This window comes from Petaurus breviceps, unplaced genomic scaffold (assembly GCF_028583685.1).
Source record: "Petaurus breviceps papuanus isolate PSGF00001 unplaced genomic scaffold, PetGlider_PUasm1.0 91041, whole genome shotgun sequence".
Classification (NCBI taxonomy): Eukaryota; Metazoa; Chordata; class Mammalia; order Diprotodontia; family Petauridae; genus Petaurus; species Petaurus breviceps.
Window position 1 is genome coordinate 42,047,315 of NW_027187400.1, and position 25,204 is coordinate 42,072,518.

The 25,204-nt window shown below is 47.4% G+C and overlaps 1 protein-coding gene across 1 annotated transcript; it reads left to right on the plus strand.

Annotated features, from left to right (window-relative positions):
• The first annotated feature begins 7,963 nt into the window (after positions 1 to 7,963).
• PPP1R14A (protein phosphatase 1 regulatory inhibitor subunit 14A) lies at positions 7,964 to 12,094 on the plus strand. The gene is made up of 5 exons (XM_069078664.1): positions 7,964 to 8,085; positions 8,339 to 8,559; positions 10,725 to 10,805; positions 11,447 to 11,479; positions 11,816 to 12,094. Exons 2-5 carry the CDS (start codon positions 8,356 to 8,358, stop codon positions 11,951 to 11,953), a joined length of 456 nt encoding a protein of 151 aa, XP_068934765.1. The 5' UTR covers positions 7,964 to 8,085; positions 8,339 to 8,355; the 3' UTR covers positions 11,954 to 12,094.
• Positions 12,095 to 25,204: the final 13,110 nt, after the last annotated feature.

A 25,204-nucleotide genomic window follows, 5' to 3' on the forward strand; every position in this document is an offset into this window, starting at 1 on the left:
CCCCCCCCCCATCATCTTCACTGTTCCTGGCTTCCTTCAAGTCTCAACTGAAATGCCGCCTTCTACAGGAAGCCTCTCCTGACCCCCCTCAGTTCTGGTCGCTTTCCTGCTCGCTCTGTCCGCAGCTTGTTTGTGCGCACTTGCTCACATGTGGTCGCCCTATCAGATTGTGAGACCCTCTTCTTTTGCATCCCCAGCACATGACACGTGCAAGGTCTTCAATAGCTTCCTCTACCCATGCTCACAACCTTGATGTGATCCTTAATCTCCCCTGCCGAACTACACATATCTAATCGGCTGTTTGTCACTTCTACCTCTAGAACTCCTCTGGAATCCATCCTTTTCTTTAATTCAATGAACTTTGTCCTCTATTCTAGGCCCTTGTCACCTCGGGACTACTCCAAGAGCCACCTGGTCTGTGTCCTTGCTTCAAATCTCTCCCCTCTACAATCCATCCTCCCCACTGATGACAAATTAATTTTCCTAAAGCCTAGCAGGTCTCACTAGGTCACCACCCTATTCAGTTAATACTCGATGGCTTTTCATCGCTCCACTTTGGCCCTTCAAGCTTCAAGCTCTTTACCACTTGGCTCCAACCTACCTCTCCAGGCTCAATGTTACATTCATCTTTGAAACGAGCCTTCCTTCTGCTCCCCCAGTACCAGACTCTTACCCTCCCCCAATCTTCATGCCTGGAATCTCCCTTCTCATCTTTGCCTCCTGGGACTTGTTTCTTTTAAATGTCAATATCTACTTATGAAGCCTTCCTCCCCGGCCCCCCCCCCCATTTTTTAACATTCTATTTATCTGGTAAATGTCTTGTATATATTTATTATGTGTATCTGTTGTCTTCCCCAATAAAACTTAAGCTCCTTTAGGGTAGGAATTATTTTTTGTTTTCATATCCCCAGTGCCAACACAAGGCAGGTACTGAATGTGTTGACTGATACAAAGAAGGTGCTCTACCAGGGGCTACCAGGATGCTAGTAAAAGCCATTCTTTGCCTCAAGAAACTTAATGGTCCAGTTGGGGAAGCAAAACTAGAAACACTTCAAACAACAATCTGAGACAATATAACGAAGCCCTGAATTGTGTGGGAACCTATGGCAGATCCAAGAAGAGAAAAGAGAAGGTAGGAGGCAAAGGCACAGTCAGGTCTGGAAGTTTCCAGACCAAGTTGAGGCCATGAGGGACTTTGGGGGATGGGAAGAAACGGATAATGGAATGGCTGGCCTGTCAGAAATTTATATAATGTGTAATAATAGGATAGATGCCCTTCACTTTTGGCAAGCATTTAGCAAGCACTGACTCTGTGCAAGGCTTTGAGCTTAAGTGCTGCAGAGACAATGAAAAAAGCAAAGTAGTCCCCACCCTAGAAAGAGGCATGTAGCAAGTAAAAAAGTTCATGTAAGAGTCTATCAGAGCATATGAAAGGCAACCTCAGAAAAGCCTCTAAGAAGTGTGTGTGTGGGGTGGGGAGCCCTAGAATCGACTCCTTGTGAAGCTGGGGAGTGGCAGCAGTACACAGGACAGCAAACAATTTATTCTCCTCTACAATTCAATCAAGTAAAATAGTTCTTTTAACAACAAATAAACCAACCTGATCATTAGGTGTCCATTACTACACAAAGGTGATGGGGGAAACTGTATAGAATGATAACCATACTTTGCTCACTCAGACTTTAAGTATCCTTCCCTCCCATTAAAGAAGAAAAGATCCTTAAAGCCCTCGAGAAGTTCTAATAAACCTTACTCTAGGATTCGCAGCCCACCCTCATTTCCAATACAATTAATCATGTGAAATTCTGACGTGGTATTTGCTTTATTCTCGGATCCTGTTTCAAGATTAACTCAGAATCCACCCATTGGGCTAGTACACTTCCTCTCCTAGGTCTGGCAGTCATCATTATTATGGTAATGGTAAGCAGGCAGGCCAGAAACTTTCCAAAGAACTCTTAGATCTTTATGGGAATAAGAATAGCATTTGTGACGACAAACCAAACTTGAATTATAAGGATCATTAATCGTCAGGAGAAGGGGTAAACTATTTCACCAAAGTCAGAAAAATCTCTGCCTGCTTCCACAGAATATATTTAAAATGTTTTCTATCATCTCAACTATAAGCAAGCAACCTATACCTCCTTATATGCATCCCTGAAATAGACCTAGGAAGCCTGCCTTTCACCTTCTACAGCCACCATCCCAAAAGCAAACTAAATAACCTGGCAAGAAACTGGTCCTTGTTTGTTATAAACAAAAAGGAAACTTTAATTAGACTCCTTTTAGAGCAATGCCAAACACTAGGACCATGTTTAAAATCACTAGAGACCTAGAAATGTTCAAGCTGGAAAGTACTCTCACATACATGAGGACTATTTTACAGATGAGGAAAGTGAGTGCGAAAAGTAACTTCCCAAGGTCAAAACAGTAGCACAACCCACATGAGTGACTTCTAACTAACAGTGAGTGCTAAACCCCAGATTGCTTGACTCCTAATTCACCCAGCACTGACTCTGGTATTATTTTAAAAAATGCATTACTACTAAAAATATATTACGCATTAATTTTAAATGTCACATGCAAGAATTGTTTGTTCTAGTAAACTCAAAATTTCCTTAGTTCAATAGACAGCACTTGCAAGCCTTTGACAAAGTTGTGATAGGCAGAACCCCCCGAATGAAATGTAATCTCTATTTTGGACTTAAAAAGTAGTGCCACTCACAATCCAGATTTTCTGAGGTTCTAAGGTCACCAGGGAGTCAGCATTCATATCCCCAAGATGAGATGACCTCCAGGGAACAGCAAGGGAGTTAATGAAGTCATTTTAGTTGGACACAGCAGGGCAATCTCCAACTCTCATGAATCATAAGTGATTCAGTTCCTTATTTGGCCAAGTACTCCTTCACCTTCAGCCTGAGACAAAGCCAAACAAAGGCTGACTTACTTGCTTACCAGGGCCTAGGACAAATAAGTACTTTCAATCTAGCCATTTCCAGGCCTACCAAGTGTTCTGAATTAACTGCTACAGACCTCAGGGGCAGGTAAAAAAGAAGGAGCAGCTCAGGAAAGTAGGAAGGAAAAAGAAAAGCTCTGCTTTCACCATCACAAGTTGAAGGGTTGCTCTAAAAAGGTCCTGACAAGTCAGAAAAGAATGTTTCTGGTGGAAAAGAGCCAGACATTCATCCAGACACTTTTGGCAGCTCTAAAACAAAAGTAAAGGAACTTTTCCTTCTGGGGACTTTGTCAGTCAGCCTCTAAACTCCATGTTACTGCAGACCCCCAATCAGCAAGAGACAATCTAAAACGATTTCAAAATGGCTGACACAGCAACCTGAAAGTCCAGTTTCCTCTGTGAAAGGGCTCCATTATGACCTCAAACCTACAATTAAGCTTCCTTCAACATCAAACATACTGACTTAATACATCAAAGCTAAGTTTCCAAACGAATCCCTCCTAAACCCTCCCCCCAAAACAGCTAAAGCATAATTACCTCAACCCTGATCTGGTAAAGGACAGGACAAGCCCCCAGGGAATCACACATACACGTGATACTGACATGGCCCTTCCTCCGACCTCAGTCTCACCACCTATGGCTGCCGAGGCAGGACTACACGCCCATACGTGCTTCCGCGTTCGCACGAACGCTCTGAGATTCCACTCCTTCTATCAATCTTCTTACTATCAGATCGGCTAAAAGATTCACTCTCTCAAAGCCCCTGAGAAAAAAATTAAAAGGCTTAGACTGTAAAATCAAGAATGTCCCTTAAAAAAATGTCTGGTCCTCATTCTTCAGTTGACACCTAAAGAAACTGAGGCCCACTGGTGAAGTGACTTGTCAAGTCACTGGCAGGGCCAACACCAAGAACAGCCTCCGAATCCCCTGGCACCTTATTAACCTGGGGCTCCTTTGTGCTTCTGACTGAACCGATGCCTTCCACTGGATCCAACTAGCAAAAAGAAGATAAGCCTCTTGGACAACTCACTATGAACAGCACAACACTTTGGAGCCTGTCTTGGAGGCCCAACTTGTATGACTGTGAAGCTCTTGGGCACATTCCACCAAAGATTCAAAGAAAAGCCAAGCCACAACTTAAAAAAAACCCCATACTTGGTGTTAGTGCCCAAGCTTGTGCATGAGGTGATTGGCACATATAGACTGTTACCGCAAGGCCCAAGGACCCAGAACTCACTATTCCTAACTGCTGTAGAGTTTCTTAGTCTGCAAGTTGGAAAATGACAAATTCTTGTTGGCCAGATTGCCTTTTGATGATTATAATTAGGCACTCCTACAAAAAACGTCCATGTTCCAAATTCACTGTGGTTATAAATGAGCACATTATAAATTTTTAAAGTTTTCAGCCTCTCCTTCCAGTAAAGTGACTTCAGGTGCCTAATTCTTCTAGTCATTTTACCATCCTTTTCTACAACCTGACAGTTTTGGAAATTGAAAACATACCTATTTTCCTAAAAATCTCCAGAAAAAAATTAGTTCTCTTATCTTAGAGAACAGCTCCTATCTTCTTACTACCTTCGAATATATGCACTGACCTGTCCAAATAACCCTGACCTTAGATAAGAGAGGGTATTCAACCAGCCTAACAGTGAAATACATTTTTTAAAAGGTCAGCAGGTATGGACACATGATCTGCTATTGTACAACTTTTCATCTCAGCTGACTGGAGGGGGATGGTGGAAAGAAAGTCTTTGTTTCATGTTCAGGTTTTGGAACATGGCTGGCAGCCCAAGCTTCCAGATGAGCAATGGCCACCTCTACCTCATAGGGCTCAAAGGAAATCTGTTAAGTTACAGCTGGGCTTTTGGCAGGTGGAACCAAGGAACAGTCAGAGGCTGTACAAAACCCTGGGCTGTGGAGCACAATGACTCACCAGTGATCCAATGTCTCACTGCAATGTCCCTGCCCCCATTTCTGGTGCCCACCTCTGCCACTCACGAATCTCTAACCCTGCTGCTCCATCTACAACTCAGCCAAAACCAAGCTTCTCTAGACAAACCAGCGGTCTCCAAGCCTACAAAGCCCATCAGTCTTTGCAGTTCCCCCCGACCGGGCTGAGGCAGAACTTTCATTTCCTATGTTTAATATGACTGTACATACACAGCCCAAACAGGAGTGCCTGCTGTGCTGGGGGAGGGGGAGAGGAAAGAGAAAAAATCTGGAACTCAGAATCTTAGAAAAGTGAATGCTGAAAACTATACTAATTAATCTTTTTAAAAAAAAAGGGGGGGGGGATTTTTATTTCCTCCTCCGGGACAAGGTTCTTGGGAAACGTATTTCCTCCTTAAGCAATGCATTTCCTCCCTGAGCACTTGCCTCACTCCGAGGGCACGAACCAGTGCTGGCGCCCCACACCCCAACAGGGAACCTAGGGCCAAGTCCACCTACAGTGACGAGGGGCACTGATGCGGGGCTGCTCGGGCTTACAAATCAATTTACATCCATTTGATCTTCACAGCACCCCTGTAATGGGGAAACTGAGGCCAAGAGGTTAAATGACCAGCTCAGGACCTCTCCGCCCCAGGGGCCCTCTCCCTCCCCGCGAGCCGGGGGGCGCAGGCCCCACCACGGCAGGGGCAGCCCCCCCCGACTCCCGCCAGCTCACAATCCGCCCTGCCCCTCCCCTTCCCCACCTCCCTCACCCTGCAGGTCGGCCTGTTCTCGGGCGCCGCTGGTGCTGGCCGCGCTGCCGTCGAAGCCCCAGGCCGGCCCGGCCAGGAGCAGGGCCCCCAGCAGGGGGAGCAGCGCCTGGAAGTGCGGCGGCCGCCGTGGTTGCTGCCCCATCCTAGGCCCGGCTCGGACCGCCTCGCGTGGGCCGCTGCCGCAGCCGACCGGAGGGGAGAGGGGATGGGAAAGAGGGGGCTCGCGCGGCCGCCGCCGATTGGACGGTCTCCGCGGTTCGAGCACAGGTGGGGGTGGGGGCGGGGACGGTTCGGTCAAAGGGGCTCGCGCCGCTGCGGCCGCCGCAGCCGTTGATTGGACGGGCTCCGAGGCTGGCGCTCAGGTGGGGGCTGGGGAGGTTCGCCGAGATGGGCTGGAGTGGTCCGCGGCCGTTGGCTACGGCTGGGCGTAGCGCGGGCCGCAGACGGCGATGGAGGCGGGGGTCCAGCTGTGGCTTTGGTGTGCGCAAGCGTGCGCTCGCTCGCTTCCCCCAGCCCCCGGGAAGCGTCCTGCCGCTGCGCGCGCGCCCCAGCTTCTGCGCCCCAGCGCGCGAGTCGCCGCCGAACGGAGGTGTGGGGAGGCGGAGGAAAGGGCGGGGCCACACGCACCTAGGCCAGGGCGGAGGCCCCGCGCATGCGTGTGCCGCTAAGCCCCAAGCTCTCCGCACCTGAATACGGCTCTTCCCCTCCTTTCCCCCTCCCTCCAAGAGGAAGGAAGGGCGGGGCCGCTTGCACCTTTCTGAGGACGGAGGAACCGCGCATGCGTAACCGCTAAACTCGGCTCCCTCCGCCGCACCTGTGGCTTTTGCTCCTCCTCTCTTTTCTCTGGCTGGAGAAAAAAAGGGGCGGAGACGTGGTGCCCATTCACCTTGGCGCAGGCGCACCCTGCCCACTTCTTCCCCCCTCCCTCGCCGCACCTGAGCCCCACCTTCAGGGGAGCGTCGCGGCTCGGGTTCCGAGGGGCGGGGCGTTCTGAGACTCCGCCCAAGGAATGCCCCCCATTGACGGTTGTTGGGCAGTCCCAGGCAAGCTTTGCCTATTCCTACTGCTCCCCAACTTCGGAGCCCCTCAACTCCTAGGGGATCCTAGTTTTAGAAAGGGATCATGGAGGGCGGGGACCAGGCTGCCCGCGTCTCCACCTTTACAGGATAAACTTGGGGTTTGTGGACCCAGATATTTGAAGCCCGCCTCCCCCCCCTTACCTCCTGGGCTTTCAATGATGTAGCAGCGTCTACGACTGAGAATTTAGCAGTGTCTGTCATATAAGGGGCGCTTAATAAATGCTTCTTTAATGTATAATTGGTATATTGCTTGCCTTCTCAAGGGGTGGGGGAGGGAGAGAATTTGGAACTCGGGATTTTAAAAAATTGATGTTAGAATTTTTAAGTAATCGGGAAATATTTAACGAAGCAAATATATATATATATATATAATAATGCGTGTTGACCTATTGACTACACTTCTAATTTCCTAAGTATAGGGAATTCCCAAGTGAGGAAACTCTCTTCCAATGCAGATCGCCACCTTTTATGCCAGCTTTAGTTTTAGGGAGTTGACCCTGGAGCGCTCAGAAGTGGAGCACCTTGCTAGACTCACTAGGCTCCGTCTCCTGGGCTTCAAGACGAAGCCCTCCATTCACTAGAGCCCTGTGCCTAGTAAGAAGGAGCTGTGGATTCTAGAGGTGAAGTTCCTGGTTCCATAGGTTCCGATCCTGAGCAAGTTACTTATTCGCTGTGAGACCCTGGGCAAGGAACTTCTCTCCGATATTAGCTTCCGATATCTTTTCTGTGAAATGGGAATAATGCTGCCCTTCTACCCCGAAGAGCTGTTGCCAGTAGTGTACTTTGATACATCAGTATTACCGAACCGACAAATATTTACAAGTGTCCCAAAAGTCTTGGGGTAGTTCTAAGCCGAAGACATTTGGGACGCCTTGTATTAAAAATGCCAAAACCAAAATGAGACAGTCCCTACCTTCAAGTAGCTGACATTTTAAAAGGAAAGGGCCCGCGATACATGCACCAATTAGTAAAGTGCCCGTTAGATATAATGGGGAATCAGGAAAGGCTATAGAGGAAGGCGGGCCTCAGGATGAGGGATCTTAACTCAAGCCAGGAGAGCATTCTGCCATAAATCGGAGCGGCGGGGGCGGAGGGGGGTTGGATAAAGCAAAATGTAGTCAGAAATAATAACGGCTCCCATCTACTCTGCCGATAATCCACAGAAGTCGGGGAAGTCCCACCGGAGATTGGTCAACCCCGCCCATCTGGGAACAGCTGGCTCCAGCTGTTTAGAGTATCTGGAGAACAAACAGCTGCTCCGCCCCCAACTCTCCGGGTTGAGGGCCAAACTAAACGGTGGGGTGAGATAGGGATCGGTCACCGCGCACCCCCGTGACCACTGAGAGTGGGGGTAGGTTGGTTGCTCGGATTGTCTCGGTCCCCAGCGAAGACTGAGAAGAGTTCGGGGAGGGTTTTGAAATAGGGTGGTGGGCAGGAGAGAAAATAGGACAGGGAGGTGGGGACGGACCCTCGGGTTCCTGGGTCCGGCTCTAGGCTTTCTCCCATCTCCACCCCCTCCTCCCAGGCCCCGCCCCCTTCCTCTCTCCCTCCCCCTCCTCTTTTAAGAGTGGCCGGCTGCTGCCTCCCTTGTCTATCATCCCTAGGGGGGCCGACGCTGGGGATGGCTGCTCAGCGGCTCGGCAAGCGGGTCCTGAGCAAGCTGCAGTCACCCTCCCGGGCCGGGGGCAGTCCCGGAGGTAGCCCTGGAGGCCTGCAGAAGCGACATGCTCGAGTCACGGTCAAGTACGACAGGCGGGAGCTGCAACGACGTCTGGATGTGGAGAAGTGGATCGACGGACGTCTCGAGGAGCTGTACCAGGGCCGGGTGAGGCCAGGGCCCCAGGGAGGGATCCCCAGAAGGCTGCAGGGTGCTCCAAGCCTGGGGAGGCTGGCTGTGGCATCTTCTTTCGGCCATGGGCTCTTAGTGCCCCACAACATTAGAATCTTCGAAGGGCCGAACTGGAAAAGACCTTAGGAAATATGCAGCAGGACCCCTCCCCCCATCTGGCAGATAGGGAAACTGAGACTCAGAGAAGCTAAACTTGTCCCCAAAGTGGTTGCCTTTCCCTGCTCACTGTCCATTTCCCTCTATCCACCTCCATTCTCCTCTCCGAAGCAGCTGTCCTTGATGTGGCTTCTGCCGATGCCCCTTTCCTCACGAGGGCCTAGCCTATCCCCCCCTTTCCTCTCCACCATCCATCCCCCTTTCTAATGACCCTTCGAAGTATGAGGAGGACCAGGGGAAGACCAACATGAGAGGCAGAAATAACACGGATGAACCTCACGTATAGGCAGGTATATACACAGCTGTGCAAACCTTAAGGGTGGCAATGTGGGCAGTGGGAGACCCACAGATATATGCAAGTGACAGACGCTTCTAGAGATACACAGGCACATACTCAAAGACACCCTCACATGCTCCATGCTCAGAAAGCAACACATCCAAAGGCACAAGGAGATACATACATACACAGAGGACTAGCCATGACCACGGAAGGACACAGGAATCCACACAAGGACACAGCTCCCTCCCATCCCTGGACATGCTGGACATCTTCCTGGTTCTAGACCAGCCTCACAAGCCAGCAGGAACCTATGTAAACAACACTTCTTTCCGCCTGGAGCAGAAAGACAGTGTTTGGTGTTTGGGAGAAGGGCTGGAAGGTTTCCAGAAGCTGGAGTGTCTGTTCTTCCAGTCTGGTCCAGCCTAACCCCCCATGCCATGGGGATTGGGGGAGGTAGAGCCAGGAGACAGCTGATTCTGCTGCCCCCCCTACTACAGCCCCAAGGCAGGCAGTGCCCTAGCCTCCCCCTGCTTCCCCTTGCCTCCTGTCTCCTTTCCCTGGGGCACAGCTGGGCCCTGTCCCTAGAGGCTGGCAGGAAGCCAGACCAGACTGGGCAGATAGCCCAGACCCCAGTGCTAAGAACTGCCAGGTGCCCCCCAATCCTACTCTCCACCCAGCAGAGTGATCAGAGACAGCAGGGACCTCTCCTGGGGACACACAGCATCATCTTGGGGTGGCAGAGGAGTCCCCAAATGCCTTTGGGTTCCCTCTTGAATTCTTAGACTGAGTGCCCTCTCTTCTATTTCTACTCCCAGAGTCCCGAGGGGACCCAGGCATCCTGGAGCTGGGATCCACAAGAACAGCTCCAGTTCCATTCCACTCTCCCCTCCCCCTCCTCCCTCCTTTCTCCCCAGCTCAGACTTTTCCATGAAAGGGCAGAGTCAGGGGCCTCTGGCTGGGGACCCAGGAGATTTATCTCTCCCCACCCCCACCCCCAACCTTAAATCCAGGCCCCTGGCATTCCCAAGCAGGACTGAGCCTGCTTCCTGGCTAGCTCTAGGATTCCAACTTGGACACTGGATTCCTCTGCCCCCCCCCATCTGCCCTGAGGACCCCTCTGTCTCCCCCACACACACTCTTTGTTGTTGGAAATTTCCAGGATGGTCTGAGACAATTTGTAACCCCTTCCCACCCTTCTAGGATATATAGAATCAGAGAAACATATGTGAAGAGGGTGCCTTGGATTTGGCAATATTTTCTAAGTCCTCCTAAACCCACCTAGAAGGAGCCAGAGGTGTGGGCAGAGCTAGGTACCCAGGGAGCTTCTCCACTAGGAAGGCCAGATTTCTGAAGGGAAGGGCTCTCAAAATTAGAAACAAACCAGCAAGGCATAGGAAGGCCTCAGTGGTGATAGTAGGGGGCAGTATTGTATGTGTTTGGGGGTGGGGGGGAGTTTGGTGCCTTCTCTCAGTGCTTGGCCCAGATGGCCATGCCTGGTAGTACCATCTCTGCATAGCACATGCCCCTGCCTGGAGTCTGACCTAGTCAGCTGGTCATCCTCTCCACACCAATCTTTGGAGCTGTGGCATTTTCTGGGTCCCAAAGCGACAAGAGGTAGAAGGGTTTTGGGGGGGAGAAAAGGAAGAGAAAGATGAGAGGCTTGAGGGGATTCCCAAACCCTAACTGACCCCTGACCTCCTTGCAGGAGGAAGAAATGCCTGATGAAGTCAACATTGATGAATTATTGGAACTAGAGAGTGAAGAAGAGAGAAGGAGAAAAATTCAGGTGTGTGTCTCTCCCCCATTAGATTGTAAGCTCCTCGAGGGCAGGGACTGTCTTTTGCCTCATTTTGTATCCCTGGTGCTCAGCACAGTGCCTGGCACATAGTAGGCATTTAATAAATGTTTATTGACCAAGTGATCGATTACATAGGGAGTAAGAAATGGAAAGAGGGCTTTAGGGTCTTGGGGGACAAAGAGAGAAAAAGAGAGACCCCTGGGAATAGGGCAAGAGAAGGAGATGAATGGCTGTTTGGCTTTGGGGCTGTCCCTCTCAGGTTTTTCCCTCACACTTGGGGAGAAGCAATAGATCTCCTACCTCTACTTTCAACCCTACTCTGCTTTTTTTTTTTTTTTTGAAGGGAGAAGGCTGGGCAATTGGGGTTAAGTGACTTGCACGAGGTCACACGGCTAGTAAATGTGTTGAGGTCACATTTGAACTCAGGTTCTCCTGACTCCAAAGCTGGTGTTCTATTCACTGTGCCACCTAGCCGCTCCTCACCCCTACTCTGGAAACCAACATGAAAAACTTTCATTCCCTGCTGTGCTGATGGGGGTTGGAGGTTGGGGGTAGGGAGGAATTATATGGATGGGGGAAGTTTGGTTTGCATGTCTCATGTATTTTTTTGCGGGGTGGGGGGGTTCCAGGGAATCTTGAAGACCTGCAGGAACCCCACAGAGGTAAGTCCTGCCCCTTGTTCTCAGGTCCAGAGAATGTAGGAGAGGTGGGAAAGGGAATATTACCTCCATTCTGCAGACCTACTTGCCTCCCCAAGCTCTGTCCAGGCTCTCTCCTTTCTCCTTCTCCCCTAGTCCTGATCTCCTGCCTCTGTAGCCCTGTCCTTTCCTCTTCCCCACCCCCTCTCCTCCCCTCTGAATGTCTCTCTCTCAAGCCCTCCCTCCCAGATTTCTCTCCCACTCCACCCTCTTTACCATAGCCCATCAATCACTGGACAGTTGGAGGTGGGGGTGGGGTTAGTTTTTCCTCTCACTTCTTTGCCTTCCCCTTTCCCCCAGGATTTTGCCAAGGAGCTGGTCCTGAAGCTTCGGGGGCTTCACAAACAACCAGGCCTTCCCCGAGGCAGCCCTTCGGATGATTCAGATGGGGGTGGCATGAGCCCAGTGCAGGATCAAGCCAGGACAGCCCCTCACTGAGCGCTCCCTTTCACTCTGATGCCTTCCTTGGAGAGATGGCGTATTCCTGTCTCTCCATTCCCCACATCCTTCTGCCTGGGACTATGTTTATAAATTGTATTTTATGGTGTTTTAAAAAGAAAAATGTGTTTGTGGTTCAGGCATTGACTCCCTTGAGGTTCTTTAACCTTCCCTCAATTCTCTCTCTCTTGATGCTTTTTTCCCTGCTAGCCCTTCCACCCAGCTGTCCCTAGACTAATGGGGACAGATGGAAAATCAATTGAGCCCCCACCCCCAGGAGAAGAGAGTATGAGAACAGAGCACAGCTGGAGTCCCTGGAGACCCCGGGATCCCTACCTCCCAGCTCCTGGTTTCCTGAGCAGTCCCCTCCTCCTTTCCCTTCTTGAAGGATGAAGCATCAAGTTATTGTAGAATCCTGGGAGGCAGAGTTAGAAAGGCGCCCAAAGGGTCTTCCAGCCCAACCTTCTCATTTCTTCATTTCTTTACTTGCTAAGGAAACTGAGTCCTAGAGAGGGGAAAGAATTTGTTTCTGATTCCTGTCTCCAATGTCAGATAGGGACCCAGCAGAAGGCTGTGGTCAAAACTGGAAAGCTGGAGCTGGGAGCCCTGAGGTGGGTGGGGGTGGGAGGAAAGTATAGCAGGCGAGGAGCACCAGCCTGTGTGGGCATGGCTCCCCCAGCAGGGGGGATGGGGGGTAACAGCACCCAGATGGAACCACTTCCCAATGGGGCAGCCACTATCACAGGCCCTCTGGGCTACTTCTGAATAAATGCACAAGGACCACCCTCAGATTCAGGAGAAAGTCAAGGCTGGGCTTGTTATCATACTGGAGGAGAATCACCAGGAGTAAGGTGGGGTTGGCGGGTGTAGGGTGTAGGAGACATGGGAGGTGGGGCAATAAGAGGGCATAAGATCATGGGTCAGAGAACCTGAGCAGGAAGGAACCCCCGAGGTCTAGCCACGGTCCCTACCTTCTCATCTAGCACACCTCCCCCCTCCCTCTTCACTTTTTAGGGAAGAGGAAACTCAGGCCTAGGAAGTGAATTGGCTTGCCCAGGGTCCCACAAATAGTACATTTCAAGCTGTGGGCTCTGAATCCAGGCATATTCCACTGCAAGAGACTGGCTCCTGAAGTTGGAGGGGAAGGAAAAAGGGAAGAAACAAGGAAGAGGGGCCAGACTCCCAACTAGGGTAATTGGAAACCTGGAGAAAGCTGGAGGCTGAAGGAGGAGCTACGGTAAGAGGTGGGTGAAGGTTGAGGCATAGAGGGAAGTGGGAAGTGATTTGGGGGTAGGGACAAGAATGGAGAAGAGGCTGGATAGTTGGGGAGGATAAGAATATGGGAATATTGTTGTGATAGTAGGGTAGGGTGCAAAGGACCATGGGGACCAGCCGAAGGGTGAGTGGGCGCGTGGAAGCTGCCAATGATGCATCTGGAGGCAGGGATGGAGAGGAGGCTAAGCTCATTGAACGGGAGAATAGGAGATGGGAGTGGGGGAGATAAGGCCTGAGGTATCAAGGTTTGAGGTTGGAAGGGAGACCATAGAAGGGAATAAATACTGAAAAGAAGCTTGGGAACTGTGGGGCTGCACTGTAAGCCAGTGAATGGCGAGGTGAATAAAAGGCAAGGATGAATGAAGGAGAGCAGGGACCCTGAAGAGGCTGGGAGCTAGGGCCAGTGCCAGGGGGATAGCAGTGCTTGGACTGTGGAGACATCTTCAAAGAAAAGTAATAGAGGAAAGCTCTGGGGAGGACAGAGACAGGGAAGAGAGAGGCTAGAGAAGAAGGAAGCACATTGACCCAGGTATCAGAGAACCTGGGTTCAAATTCTGGTTCTGTTACTAGCTGCGTGATCATGGGCAAGATATTTCAATCTATCTAGGCCTCAATTTCCTTATCTGTAAAATAAAATGAGTAGATTAGATGGCCTTTGACGTCCATCCCCCCAGTTCTAGATCTATGCTCCTATAATTTGGGGGCTAGAGCTGATGGGTGGAGGACAGAAAGTGAAAAGTAAAGATCAGTTTGGGGTGGGGGAAATAGAAATGAGGTTGGAGAGTAGGGGTAAAAGACCTGGGAGGTTTAGGGGTGTGGAAGTAGGTGATGGGAAATGCCCAAGGCAGGGTTGGGAGAAACCTGTGACCTGGAGGTGTGATGCCAATGTGTGGATAAGAGTTGCAGCAGGGGACTGGGGAGGTTCAGGGAAGGGAAAGAGGACAGGCAATGAGGGGCTTGCTTCTTGGATCATAAGCCCTAGCTCACCACCTGCAAGTTTCAGGAAATGAGAGAGATGAGGCAATTGAGGGTGTTGGGGGTGGATCTCCTCAAATCTTCCCATCTGGACCTGTACCTCTTACTATCTTACAGCTCTTTAGGGGAATTGGGCCACTCCCCCAGCCTCTCTCACCTCTTGCTTCCAGCTCCTCACTCCCTTCTGCCCCAGTGCCAGCGCCCAAGGGACAAGGGAAGTAAACAGGGCCATACAGAAGACCCAGGGCTCTCTGCCAACCTCTTTTCCTTCTTTGCAATCAACTTTCTACAAGAGCCAAGAAGTCTGCTCCAGCTTGGGAGTGGGGGGCAAGAAGGAGATTGGAATTGTCTTGGGGTCAGGGGTCTCTTTCTTATGTAGATGAAGAGACCAGGTCCCTTGGTGGGACCCAGAGGTATGGCCTTCTCAATCCTCGGTCCTTATGCTCCCTCACCCACCCTGCCTCTCAAGTTTCCACCAGGACTTTGAAGTTTACATAACATTTCATACAATACTTAACCACCCAGTAAGGCAAGAAGGGTACATATCATTCCAATTGAAAAGAAGAGGAAACTGAACTCCAGAGAAAGTGAAGTGACCTGTCCAAGGTCACAAAGCTAAAAGGAATGAGATATGTGATTGGAACTATCACTGGCTCCCAACCGTACCTGGTTTCAACCACACCCACAAATAAAAATCTCAGAGCTGGAGGGGTGGGTATTCATCACTCCTTATCCATTTACTTCAGTAACCTAGAGCAAGCAACCCCTCCCCCACTTCCCAAGTGCCGACCAAGGCCCACACCACTCCCCCTCTCCCAGTTTAGGAATAGGAAGTCAAGTTCTCTTGTGACCTCCACATTTCCCTTCCTGTCTGTAGCCCTTAGTGTCCCAAGCACCCAACAGGCAGTGTCTTCTCTGGGTATGTCTCCATCGAAAGCAAATTCAGATGCCCCCTTGTGGCCTCGTTGGCCCTGGAGATGCTGTTGGAGAGCCCGTCTTCCCGGATTTCTTGCCCAGGTGTACCCATAACTCTTGTTTCCATTTCAGAACTCTCCATTCCAACTCCACCAGAGCTAACCTAATTCGTGTAGGGCAGTTTTAGGGAAGCCCAAGTGACCCTGCTTCTTAGAAAACCGGGGCTTCACTTTGAGATCTTGCAAGAGGGAAACTTCCTTTAGGGGATGGGTTTACCTCACACGGCCTGGAGCTTGGATAAAGAAAAGGCCTGGGACCTTTCTCTCCTTTAGTATTCCAATAGAATAAACAAAAACAGGTTCTGAGAGAGGAAACTGGTTCGAAGTCAGACTGTGAATCGCGAGCCATAGCCAGTGCCCTTACTGGGCTGGTTCTCCTGGCTCCACAAGGGACCACAAGGGTGCCAGGCTGGGAGAGCCAAGGCCTATGCTCCCTGGAGAGGAATTCATGATGGGAAACCCTATCATGCAATCTGCCTCGGGCAAAAGATGTGGTTAGATAATCTATGGGAAGAAAGCCTTGAAAAGACATTCGAATGCCCCAGAGCTTGGCCTTTCAATTCCCAAAGAACCGGAAGCCCCATGAATCTATGACCTCCTGGTCACAGGAAGGCTGCCAGAAGAGGCCAGGTGATTAGCATGGCATAGAGGACTGGACTGGGAATCTGGAAAGCTAGGTTTGAATCCTTCTGCAGATAGATAGGGAATAGTCATTTTATCTCAGCCTGTTTTCTTATCTGTAAAATGGAGATAACAACCCATAGCTGATTTCTGAGGCCCCTTCCAGCTTTAAGGCCCACAACCCTAGTTAGGAAGGTTCTGAGATGAGCTTTGTCACTGGTAGGGAGCTCAAGCTATCTGTCCCCTGTCACCTGAGGTTTGCACCTCCCCTCCAACATTCAAGGGTCAGCTTCAGTGTCTCTTCCAAGAAGAAGACTGAGGCCTTAAAGGGTCTTATAGAGATGGACTATTTAAGGACCAAGTATGCCTGGAGGCCCCAGGTTCCCCACCTCTGCTCTATCCTATTTACTGTTCGACATTCAAAGTTCAATTTTAAAAATAGACACACACGTCTTTTAAAATTTTATTTTAATTTCAGTTCCAAATTCTCTCCCTGCCGCTCCCTTCCTCACCCATTGAAAAGACAAGAAAAGCAAAGCTCATTACAAATATATAGGTGTATCTCATTTTATCGCTCGTTGCAGGGATTGTGTTTTTTTTAAACATGTTGAAGGTTTGTTGCAACGTTATTCTGAGCAAGTCTATTGGCACCATATTCCCAACAGTATGTGCTCACATCCTGTCTCTGTGTCACATTTTCGTAATTCTCACAATATTTCAAACTTTTTCATTATTATTCTATCTGTTATGGTGATCTGTGATCAGTGAGCTTTGATTCTGGGGAGCCATGAACTGCTCCCACATAAGAAGGTAATTTTAATTGATAAATGTTGTCTGTGTTCTGACTGCTCCATGCACCCATTTCTCTCTCTTCTCCTCAGGCCTCCCTATTCCCTGATATTGACATTAGGCCAATTAATAACATACACATGGCTTCTAAGTGTTCTCATGAAAGGAAGAGTCAAATGATTTGGCAAACTTCATTGTTTTCTTATTTTAAGAAATTGGCGTAGCCATTCTAGCCTTTACCATCATCACAAGACCTTCCACCACCAAAAAAAGATTATGACTTGCTGAAGGCTCAGATGATAATTAACATTTTTTTTGGCAATAAAATATTTTTAATTAATGTATATTATTCTTTAGACATAACACTATTGCATACTTCATAGACATAGTATAGTATAAACATAACTTTTGAATGCACGAGGAAACCAAAAGATTTGTGAGGCTTGTTTTATTGCAGTATTCACTTTATTGTGGTGTTTGGAACCAAACCCAAAATGCCTCTAATGTATGCCTGTATTTTTGTTGTTTGTCCAGTCATTTTTTAAAAAGTTATACCCGACCCTTTATGACCATATTTGGGGCTTTCTTGGCAGAGATACTAGAATGGTTTGCCATTTACTTTTCCAGCTCATTTTACAGATGAGGAAACTGAGACAAACAGGGTTCAGTGACTCCCAGGGTCACTGAGCTAGAGTCTGAAGTTAGATTTGAACTGAGTCCTAACTCCAAAGCTGGTGCCTTATCCACTGCGCCCCCTACTGGCCTGTATGTAATCATGCAAAACAAATTTCTACATTACACATGTTTTCCTTCCACTCCCACCTCCCTGCCAAACAACAGAAAAGAAAATATTCTTTGATCTGCCATCTATGTCCATCATCTATCTATATAGAGATGAGTAACATATTTTATTATGAGTCCTTTGGAATTTTAGTTGGCCATTGTATTGATCAAAGTTACTAAGTCTTTGGTTGATTATCTTTGTAATATTGCTTTTGCTGTGTAAATTGTTCTCCTGCTTCTGCTCACTTCACTTTGTATCAGTTCATACACGTTTTCCCAGGTTTCTCTGAAAATGTCCCTGTTATCATTTCTTACAGCACAATAGCATTCCATCACAATCATACACTTGTTGAGCCATTCCTCGGTGGATGGGCATCCCCTCAGTTTCCAGTTCTTTGCCACTGCAATAGAAGCTGCTACAAATATGTTTGTCTACATGGGTCCTTTTCCTCTTTCTCTGATCACTTTAGAGGCATGGACCCAGTAGCAATATTGCTGGATCAAAGGGTATTCTGAGTCTAATGTCTTTTGGGGCATAGTTTGAAATTGTTTTTTTTTTTTTAAAGCAATTGGGGTTAAGTAACTTGCTCAAGGCTACACGGCCAGTTATTTCTGGGTGTGGTGCTGAGTATGTGAGCCCAGATTTGATCCAGGTCATTCCGACACTGGAGCCAGTGCTCTTACTCACTGAGCCACCTGGCCGCCCCTATAGTTTGAAATTGTTAAAGCCTATTTCTGAAATGGGCTTAATTCCCTCTGCTCCAGAATCAGCTCACTTTATGCCATTGGAGACAGGAGCTTAGTCTTCAGTAAGCGATATATAGAAGCTCAGCAGGCTTCAGGTTAAGATAATTTTAGAGACAAATGGGACATCAGTGTCCAGTATCTTCCTTATTTGGCAGCCTTTTAGGCTAAAGCTTCCTGCATGTTGATCGTTTGAGACTGGGTGAACTTCCTCCACTCCCAGATTATCGTTGAGCCTTTGCTGAACCCCAACCAGAAACTGTGTGGTGCTAGATTGGATTGGGAGGAGGGGGAAGGAGAAGCCGAAGGAGTTGATCCAGGTGCATGGTAAGCAATAAATAAATGCTCATTATCTCCTTCTTTATATTTCATCTTGTTACATGTACATTGTGGGTTTTGTTATATGTGTCTCGTGATTTGTCTTGTTATCTGAAATAGGTGTGACCTGATTCTGAGGTTACCCAGCATTCTACCATCTTAGACCCATGGAACCATCAGAGAGTAATAATATCCAGAACTAAGGATGGTGGCATCATGGTGAGGTGTAAGAATTTTGGAGAAATGAGGGATCAGAGTGGCTCTGGGGAGTTGGGGCTACTTTCTAAGCAGTAACTATGCATAAAGCCCCCTAGGACATTCCAGTCAAATCAACCTACTTGCACTTTCCTCTCCATGATACTCCATCTCCCACTTCCATGCCTTTGCAGAGGCTGTGACCCTTATCTGGTAAGCATGTACTCCTTCCTCACTTCTGCTTCATAGAAGTGCTAGCCCCATTTCAAGGACCTTTCTCTACACAGCTGTTAGTCTACACACACACTCACACACAGAGAAATGAATTTGTATTTACTTAGATAGTGCCATGTTGTCTCCCTACATTAGAATGGAAGATCCTTGAGGTCACAGACTATTTCACTTTTCTCTGTGTCCCCATTGTCTGGAGCAGAGCCCGGCATGTGCTTGTTGAAGTGTATTGGATTAAATGAGGACTTTTGTTTTTCCTCTGAGGCAAATACTAACCCAGCCCAGACCTCTCTCACTCAAGCTGAGCCCTAGTCAGTCATCTGGAACTTTCTGCGGGCTGCCTACCATTTGTCCCCCTGGTTCCTTATACTCACTGTTTCCAGAGCCAAGAACGACATCATGCCATACAATCTCTTCCTCTTCCTGCTCTCCCCATCTTTGGTAAAGGCTCCAGTGTCTTCCTAGTCACCTGCCCTTAAAACTCCAGAGTGTCTCCTTCTTCCTCATTCCCCACATCCAATCTAAGCCACCTCTGCAATATCTCTTATGTCTTTCCCCTCTTTCTAATCTCACTTCCTCCTTTCTGGTAGATCTGGCCACATAACCTCTCATTTGGAGTCTTTTAATGGTCTCCTAACTTGTCTCCCTACCTCTGGTCTCTTCCTCTTGAATTTAGGCTGCATCAGATATCATGGTAGATTAATCTCCCTAATGCATAGCTTGTATCACCTCTCACCTTTGTTCAGAGGCATTTAGTGAGTTCTGCTGCCCAAAGAATCCTCTTAGCCAGACCTTCACAATCTGGCTTCAACTTGATTTTTTGGCCTTATCTCAGACCACTTGCTCTAAGTACCCAAGGATTTAGCCCAACTTGATGCTTCACCATTGTCTAAATAAACCCCCTGTTCTCCCTCCTCCACAATTTGGTCCATCCCATTCATTATACTGGGAAGGATCACACCCACCCTATTCTGCACTGTTCTCTCTACCCCAAGGCCTGTTGAAATCTATGTACCCTTCCTGGTTTGGTCTAGTGAAAAGAGCTCTGGGCTTGAATCTCAGAACTTGAGAACATTAGAGTGCATAGGAACCTTAAAGACTATCTTGTTCATTCTCTCATTGACCAAATCTGGAAACTGAAGCCTAAAGAGTGGAAGGCATTGAAGCTAGGAATGGAAGGGGAGAAAATGGGGGAATGTTTTCTTACTCTAAACAAGTCCAAGTGGCCAGGTCAGGAGTACTGAATGAAACTATAGGTGTGATTTTGAAATCCTATAGAAAAGGGGAAGTGTCTGAGGATGGGAGATGGACAAAATGCTGCCCCCATTTTAAAAAAGGGAAGGATAATAGATTCTGTAAACTCAGCCAATGAGCTGGACCTTGATCCCCAGAAACAAATTCAAAATGGACAACTAGCAGGCAGCTAGGTGGCACAGTAAATAGAACATGATCCCTAGAGTCAGGAGGATCTGAGTTCAAATCCAGCCTCAGACACTTGACACTTACTAGCTGTGTGACCTTGGGCAAGTCACTTAACCCCAATTGCCTCACCTCTGCCTTCAAAAAAAAAAACAACTAAAGGGAAGCTTGGGGAGCATTTAAAAAGGGGGATGCTAATTCCTTGGAATCAATACAAGTTCCTTAAAAGGAAGTCATGACCATCTAACCCATTTCCTTTTTTGATAGGACTACTGGACACAGACAGATAAATCAGAGGAAAGGTGGGGAAATGATGTCCTTGAATTCCAGTAAGGATCACAAAATCATGGACTGAAGGCTGGGAGGGATGAGAGAGGCCACTGAGTCCAATCCCCTCATTTTGCAAATGAGGAAACTAAGGCATAGAGAGGTTAAGTGGTTTGCCTAAGGCACATGTCTTCCTGACTCCATGTGCAGTGCTCTGCCATTGTTGTAAGGTAATCCAAATCACATGCCACCTGATTTGGAGACCACCATTAAGCCCCTTATATTTGTCTTTGTCTTTATCCTAAACCCTGTAACTGCTTGTAACAGCTTAAAGGCATAGTATTGGGTAAGAGTGAATCACCCAAGGCATAAAGTCCTCTGCTCCCTTATCTTTTCCTAAGTTAGTACTTCCCTAAATCAGTAAGCCTTGAAGCAGCATTTTGTATAAGGATTATGGTGCAAGCCTATATAGAGATGATGGGGCAAGTCTATCCCATGCAAGAGACCACCCTGTTCTGGTATGGTGACCCAGCAAGGCCCTCCACCCAGAATGCTGACCAAGCAGGGTTCCCCACACCCTTCACCCAGGACATGACCCTGGAGTGTTCCATGACCCCAGTCTGTTCTAGGAAATTCCACTCTCCCTGTGCCCTCCACCCTGTTCTGGGTGATACCTCATCACATGGAGGGTCCTGGCCTTATACCCTTGCACCATGTTTCCCAAATTAACCCTGAGCTATAGATCCAACCAATGGCTGTTCTTGGCTTCTGTATGTCATTGCTTATGCTAGCTCCCTTCCCCAATTGTGGTTTTTGTCTTTATAAGCTTTGCCTGTATCTTAATTAGGGGCTGCCTGATTTGAGTGTATACTCCAGGCAGTTGCACACTTGATCAATAAATCCACATCTAAATTTATCTAAAACCCAGGTCTCGATCTCACTCTTTTTCTCTTCACAATATCACCACCACCACTACCACCATCATCATCATCCTCAACAATAACATTTATATGGGCACCTAGGCGGCAAGGACCTAGAGTCAGGAAGACTCATCTTCCTAAATTCAAATCTGGCCTCAGATGCTTACTAGATGTGTGACTCTGGGCAAATCACCCTGTTTGCTTTAGTTCCTCACCTGTAAAATGTGCTGGGGAAGGAAATGGTAAACAACTTCTGTATCTTTGCCAAGAAAACTACAAATGGAGTCACAAAGACTGGTACAGGACCAAAAAACAGCTGCAAAAACTTTGTTTGCAAAGCACTTCCAATCCAATCAACATTTATTAAATGTCTACTATGTGTCAGGTACTGGGCTAAGCACTAGAGATACAATTAGAAAGACAGTCCCTATCCTCAAGGAGCTTACAATCTAAAGGGGGGAACAACACACGAAAGAGGCAGGAAAGTGGGGAGAAGAGGATGGGACACCAGTGGATACCTAGTGCTGGCATACCTTGTTCCATAGAGTTGAAACCAGGCAGGGCAGCAGATGCAAAGTGGAGTGAACTAAGTACAGTTTCTGCCTTCTATAAAGGCAGGAATTTGGTCCTCCAACCCTCCATCAGAGAGGAGGGGAAGCTGAGGGAGATGGTGTCAGTCAGGGTTTAAATTAGCCACATGTGGGGAATTTAGAAGTAATGAGCTTATCCTGGGAGTGAGATCTTGTTTCATGGAGTTAAAACCAGCCAGAGCAGCAGATGCAAAGACCACAAATTAACAACTAACATTTAATATCTCATTTGATCCCCACAACAACCCCAAGAAGTAGGCACTATTGTTCTAGTTTTATAGTGAGGAAACTAAGGCTGAGAAAGGTTTATTCAACTTGCCTCAAGTCACGCAGCTAATACCTTTCCAACAGTTGAATCCAACACTCTATCCACTGTGCCAGCTAGTTACCTCTAGGTATTCAATAAAGTCTCTCATGAAGTTCTTTTGGATAAGACTGAGATCTGAAAACCAGGGGGCCTTTTCTCTCTACTAGACTGGGAATTCCAAGAGGGCAGGGAGCAGGCATTATATAAATGTAATACCTCCCCAAGTGCACCTGATAAGGACTTAGAACAGCTTTATGGCTTGGTGGATTGGGTAATGGCACAGCTAAGAAGATTTGTCATTGCTTGAATGACCTAACCAAAAGAGAGTTGAGAAATGGAAGAACCAATCTCAGTGTCTATGCTTTCTTGTACACATCACATTCTACCAAATATTAGTTAACTGTGAATGGGTATTATCTCTCTGACTAGACTATAAATAATGTCAGAGACTGTGACTTACTCATCTTTGTAACTTTCAAGTAACCAGCACAGGTCTCTGAACAGAACAAATGAGCAAAAGGTATTTATTGAATACATGAATGAATGTCAACCTGTCTCTAAGTGATGGCTGCCCAGTGCTGTCCTTGGTCCTGTTCTAACAATTTTTTTTCAATTAGTGATTTGGACCAATGATTATACAGATACTTCATTTTATTGTGCTTCTTGGATATTGATGTTTTTTGCTTGTTTGTTTTTATAAATTGAAGGTTTGTGGCAACCCAGCCTCTCCAAGTCTATTGGCATCATTTTTCCAACAGTACGTGCTCACATCATGTCTCTATGTCACATTTTGGAAATTCTCTCAGTATTTCAAAGATTTTCGCCATGGTGATCTATGATCAGTGAGCTTTGATGTTACTATTGCAATCGTTTTGGGGAGCCATGAACTGCCCCTACATAAGAAGGCAAATTTAAAGGTCAGCTAAGTGGAGCAGTGGATAGAGCACTAGTCTTATAATCCAGAAGGCCCTGAGTTCAAATTTGACCTCAGATACTAGCTGTGTGACCCTGGGCAAGTCATTTAGCCCTGATTGCCTCCAAAAAGGAAAAAAAAAAGATAAAATGCAGATTTAAAATTTTACTAGCTGTGTGACCTTGGGCAAATCATTTAACTCCAATTTCCTTGCCTTTCCCCCAAAAAAGAAGGGGAACTTAATCGATAAATGTTATTAAGTTTGTCTTCTTAAGCAGGGGCAGTACATGGCTTCACAAAACGATTCCAATAGTAATATCAAAGCTCACTGATCATAGATCACCACAGTGAAAATGTTGTCTGTGTTATGACTGCTCCACAGACCAGCCATTCCCCAATTTCTCTCCTTTCTCCTTGGGACCTCTCTATTCCTTGAGACACAACAATATTGAAATAAGACCAATTAATAACCGTCCAAAATCCTCTAAGAGATCAAGTGAAAGGAAGAGTCCATCAATGCAGCAAACTTCGTTGTTGTCTTAGTTTAAGAAATTGCCACAGTCATCCCAACCTTCAGCACCCACCATCCTGATCAGCAGCCATCACCACTGAGGCAATCCCTTCCACCAGCAAAAAGATTATGACTTGCTGAAGGCTCCTATGACAGTTAGCATTTTTAAGAAATAAAGTATTCTTAATTAAGGTATGTACATTGTTTTTTAGGCAATACTATTGCACACTTAATAGACTACAGTATAGTGTAAACATACCTTTTATATGTACTAGAAAACCAAAAAAATGTGTGTGACTTGATTTATTGCAATGTTCACTTTATTGTGGTGGTCTGGAACCAAATCCCCAATATCTCTGAGGCAGGCCTGTATATGTATTAAAGATGATTCAAAGGGGCGGCCAGGTGGCTCAGTGAGTAAGAGCACTGGCTCCAGTGTCGGGATGACCTGGATCAAATCTGGGCTCACATACTCAGCACCACACCCAGAAATAACTGGCCGTGTAACCTTGAGCAAGTTACTTAACCCTGATTGCTTTAAAAAAAAAAAAAAAGATGATTCAAGACTAACAGGGCAGATAACATGTTAGAGGAAAGAAATGTGATCACACAAGACCTTAGCAAACTGAAATGATGGAATAAGTTTAATAAAGTGTGATTCAGTCAGGATAAATGGGACAGGTGGTAGTGGGGGGCAGCTTTCAAGGAGAGACACATTGAGACCCGAAGAGAGATTAAACACAGGGAGAAAGTTGAAGTTCAGGCTGACATTTGGTATGAGGCACTACTGTGACGATGACAATTAAACACTTATGTGTGAGAGGGCAGTAGGTGGCACCACAGTGAATAGAGTCCCAGACCTGAAGGTCAGGAAGACTCATCTTTCTGAGTTCAAATCTGGCCTCAGACTCTTCCTAGCTGGGTAACCCTGGGCAAGTCACTTCACCCTGTTGGCCTCAGTTTCCTCATCTGTAAAATGAACCAAAGAAGGAAATGGTAAACCCCTCTGGTATCTCTGCCAAGAAATCCCCAAATGGGGTCACAAAGAGTCAGTCGGATGTGACTGAAAGGACTGAACAACAGCCACAACAATAACAACAACATCAACATCAACAACTACTACTATTACTACTACTGCTACAACTACAACTACTACTACTACTACTACTACTACTACTACTACTACTACAAGAGAGAGGCCCTGTACTAAGGGTTGGGGATATAAAGAAATATAAAAGGTAAAAGCAATTTCTGTTCTCAAGGAGCTCACAATCTAATGGAGAAGACAGCATGCAAGCAATTAAGTACAAATAAACTATACACAGGATAAATTAGAAATACTCAAAAGAGGAAAGGCTGTAGAATTAAGGGGAGTTGGAGAAGGCTCTATGGAGAAGGTGGGATTTTCACTGGGATTTG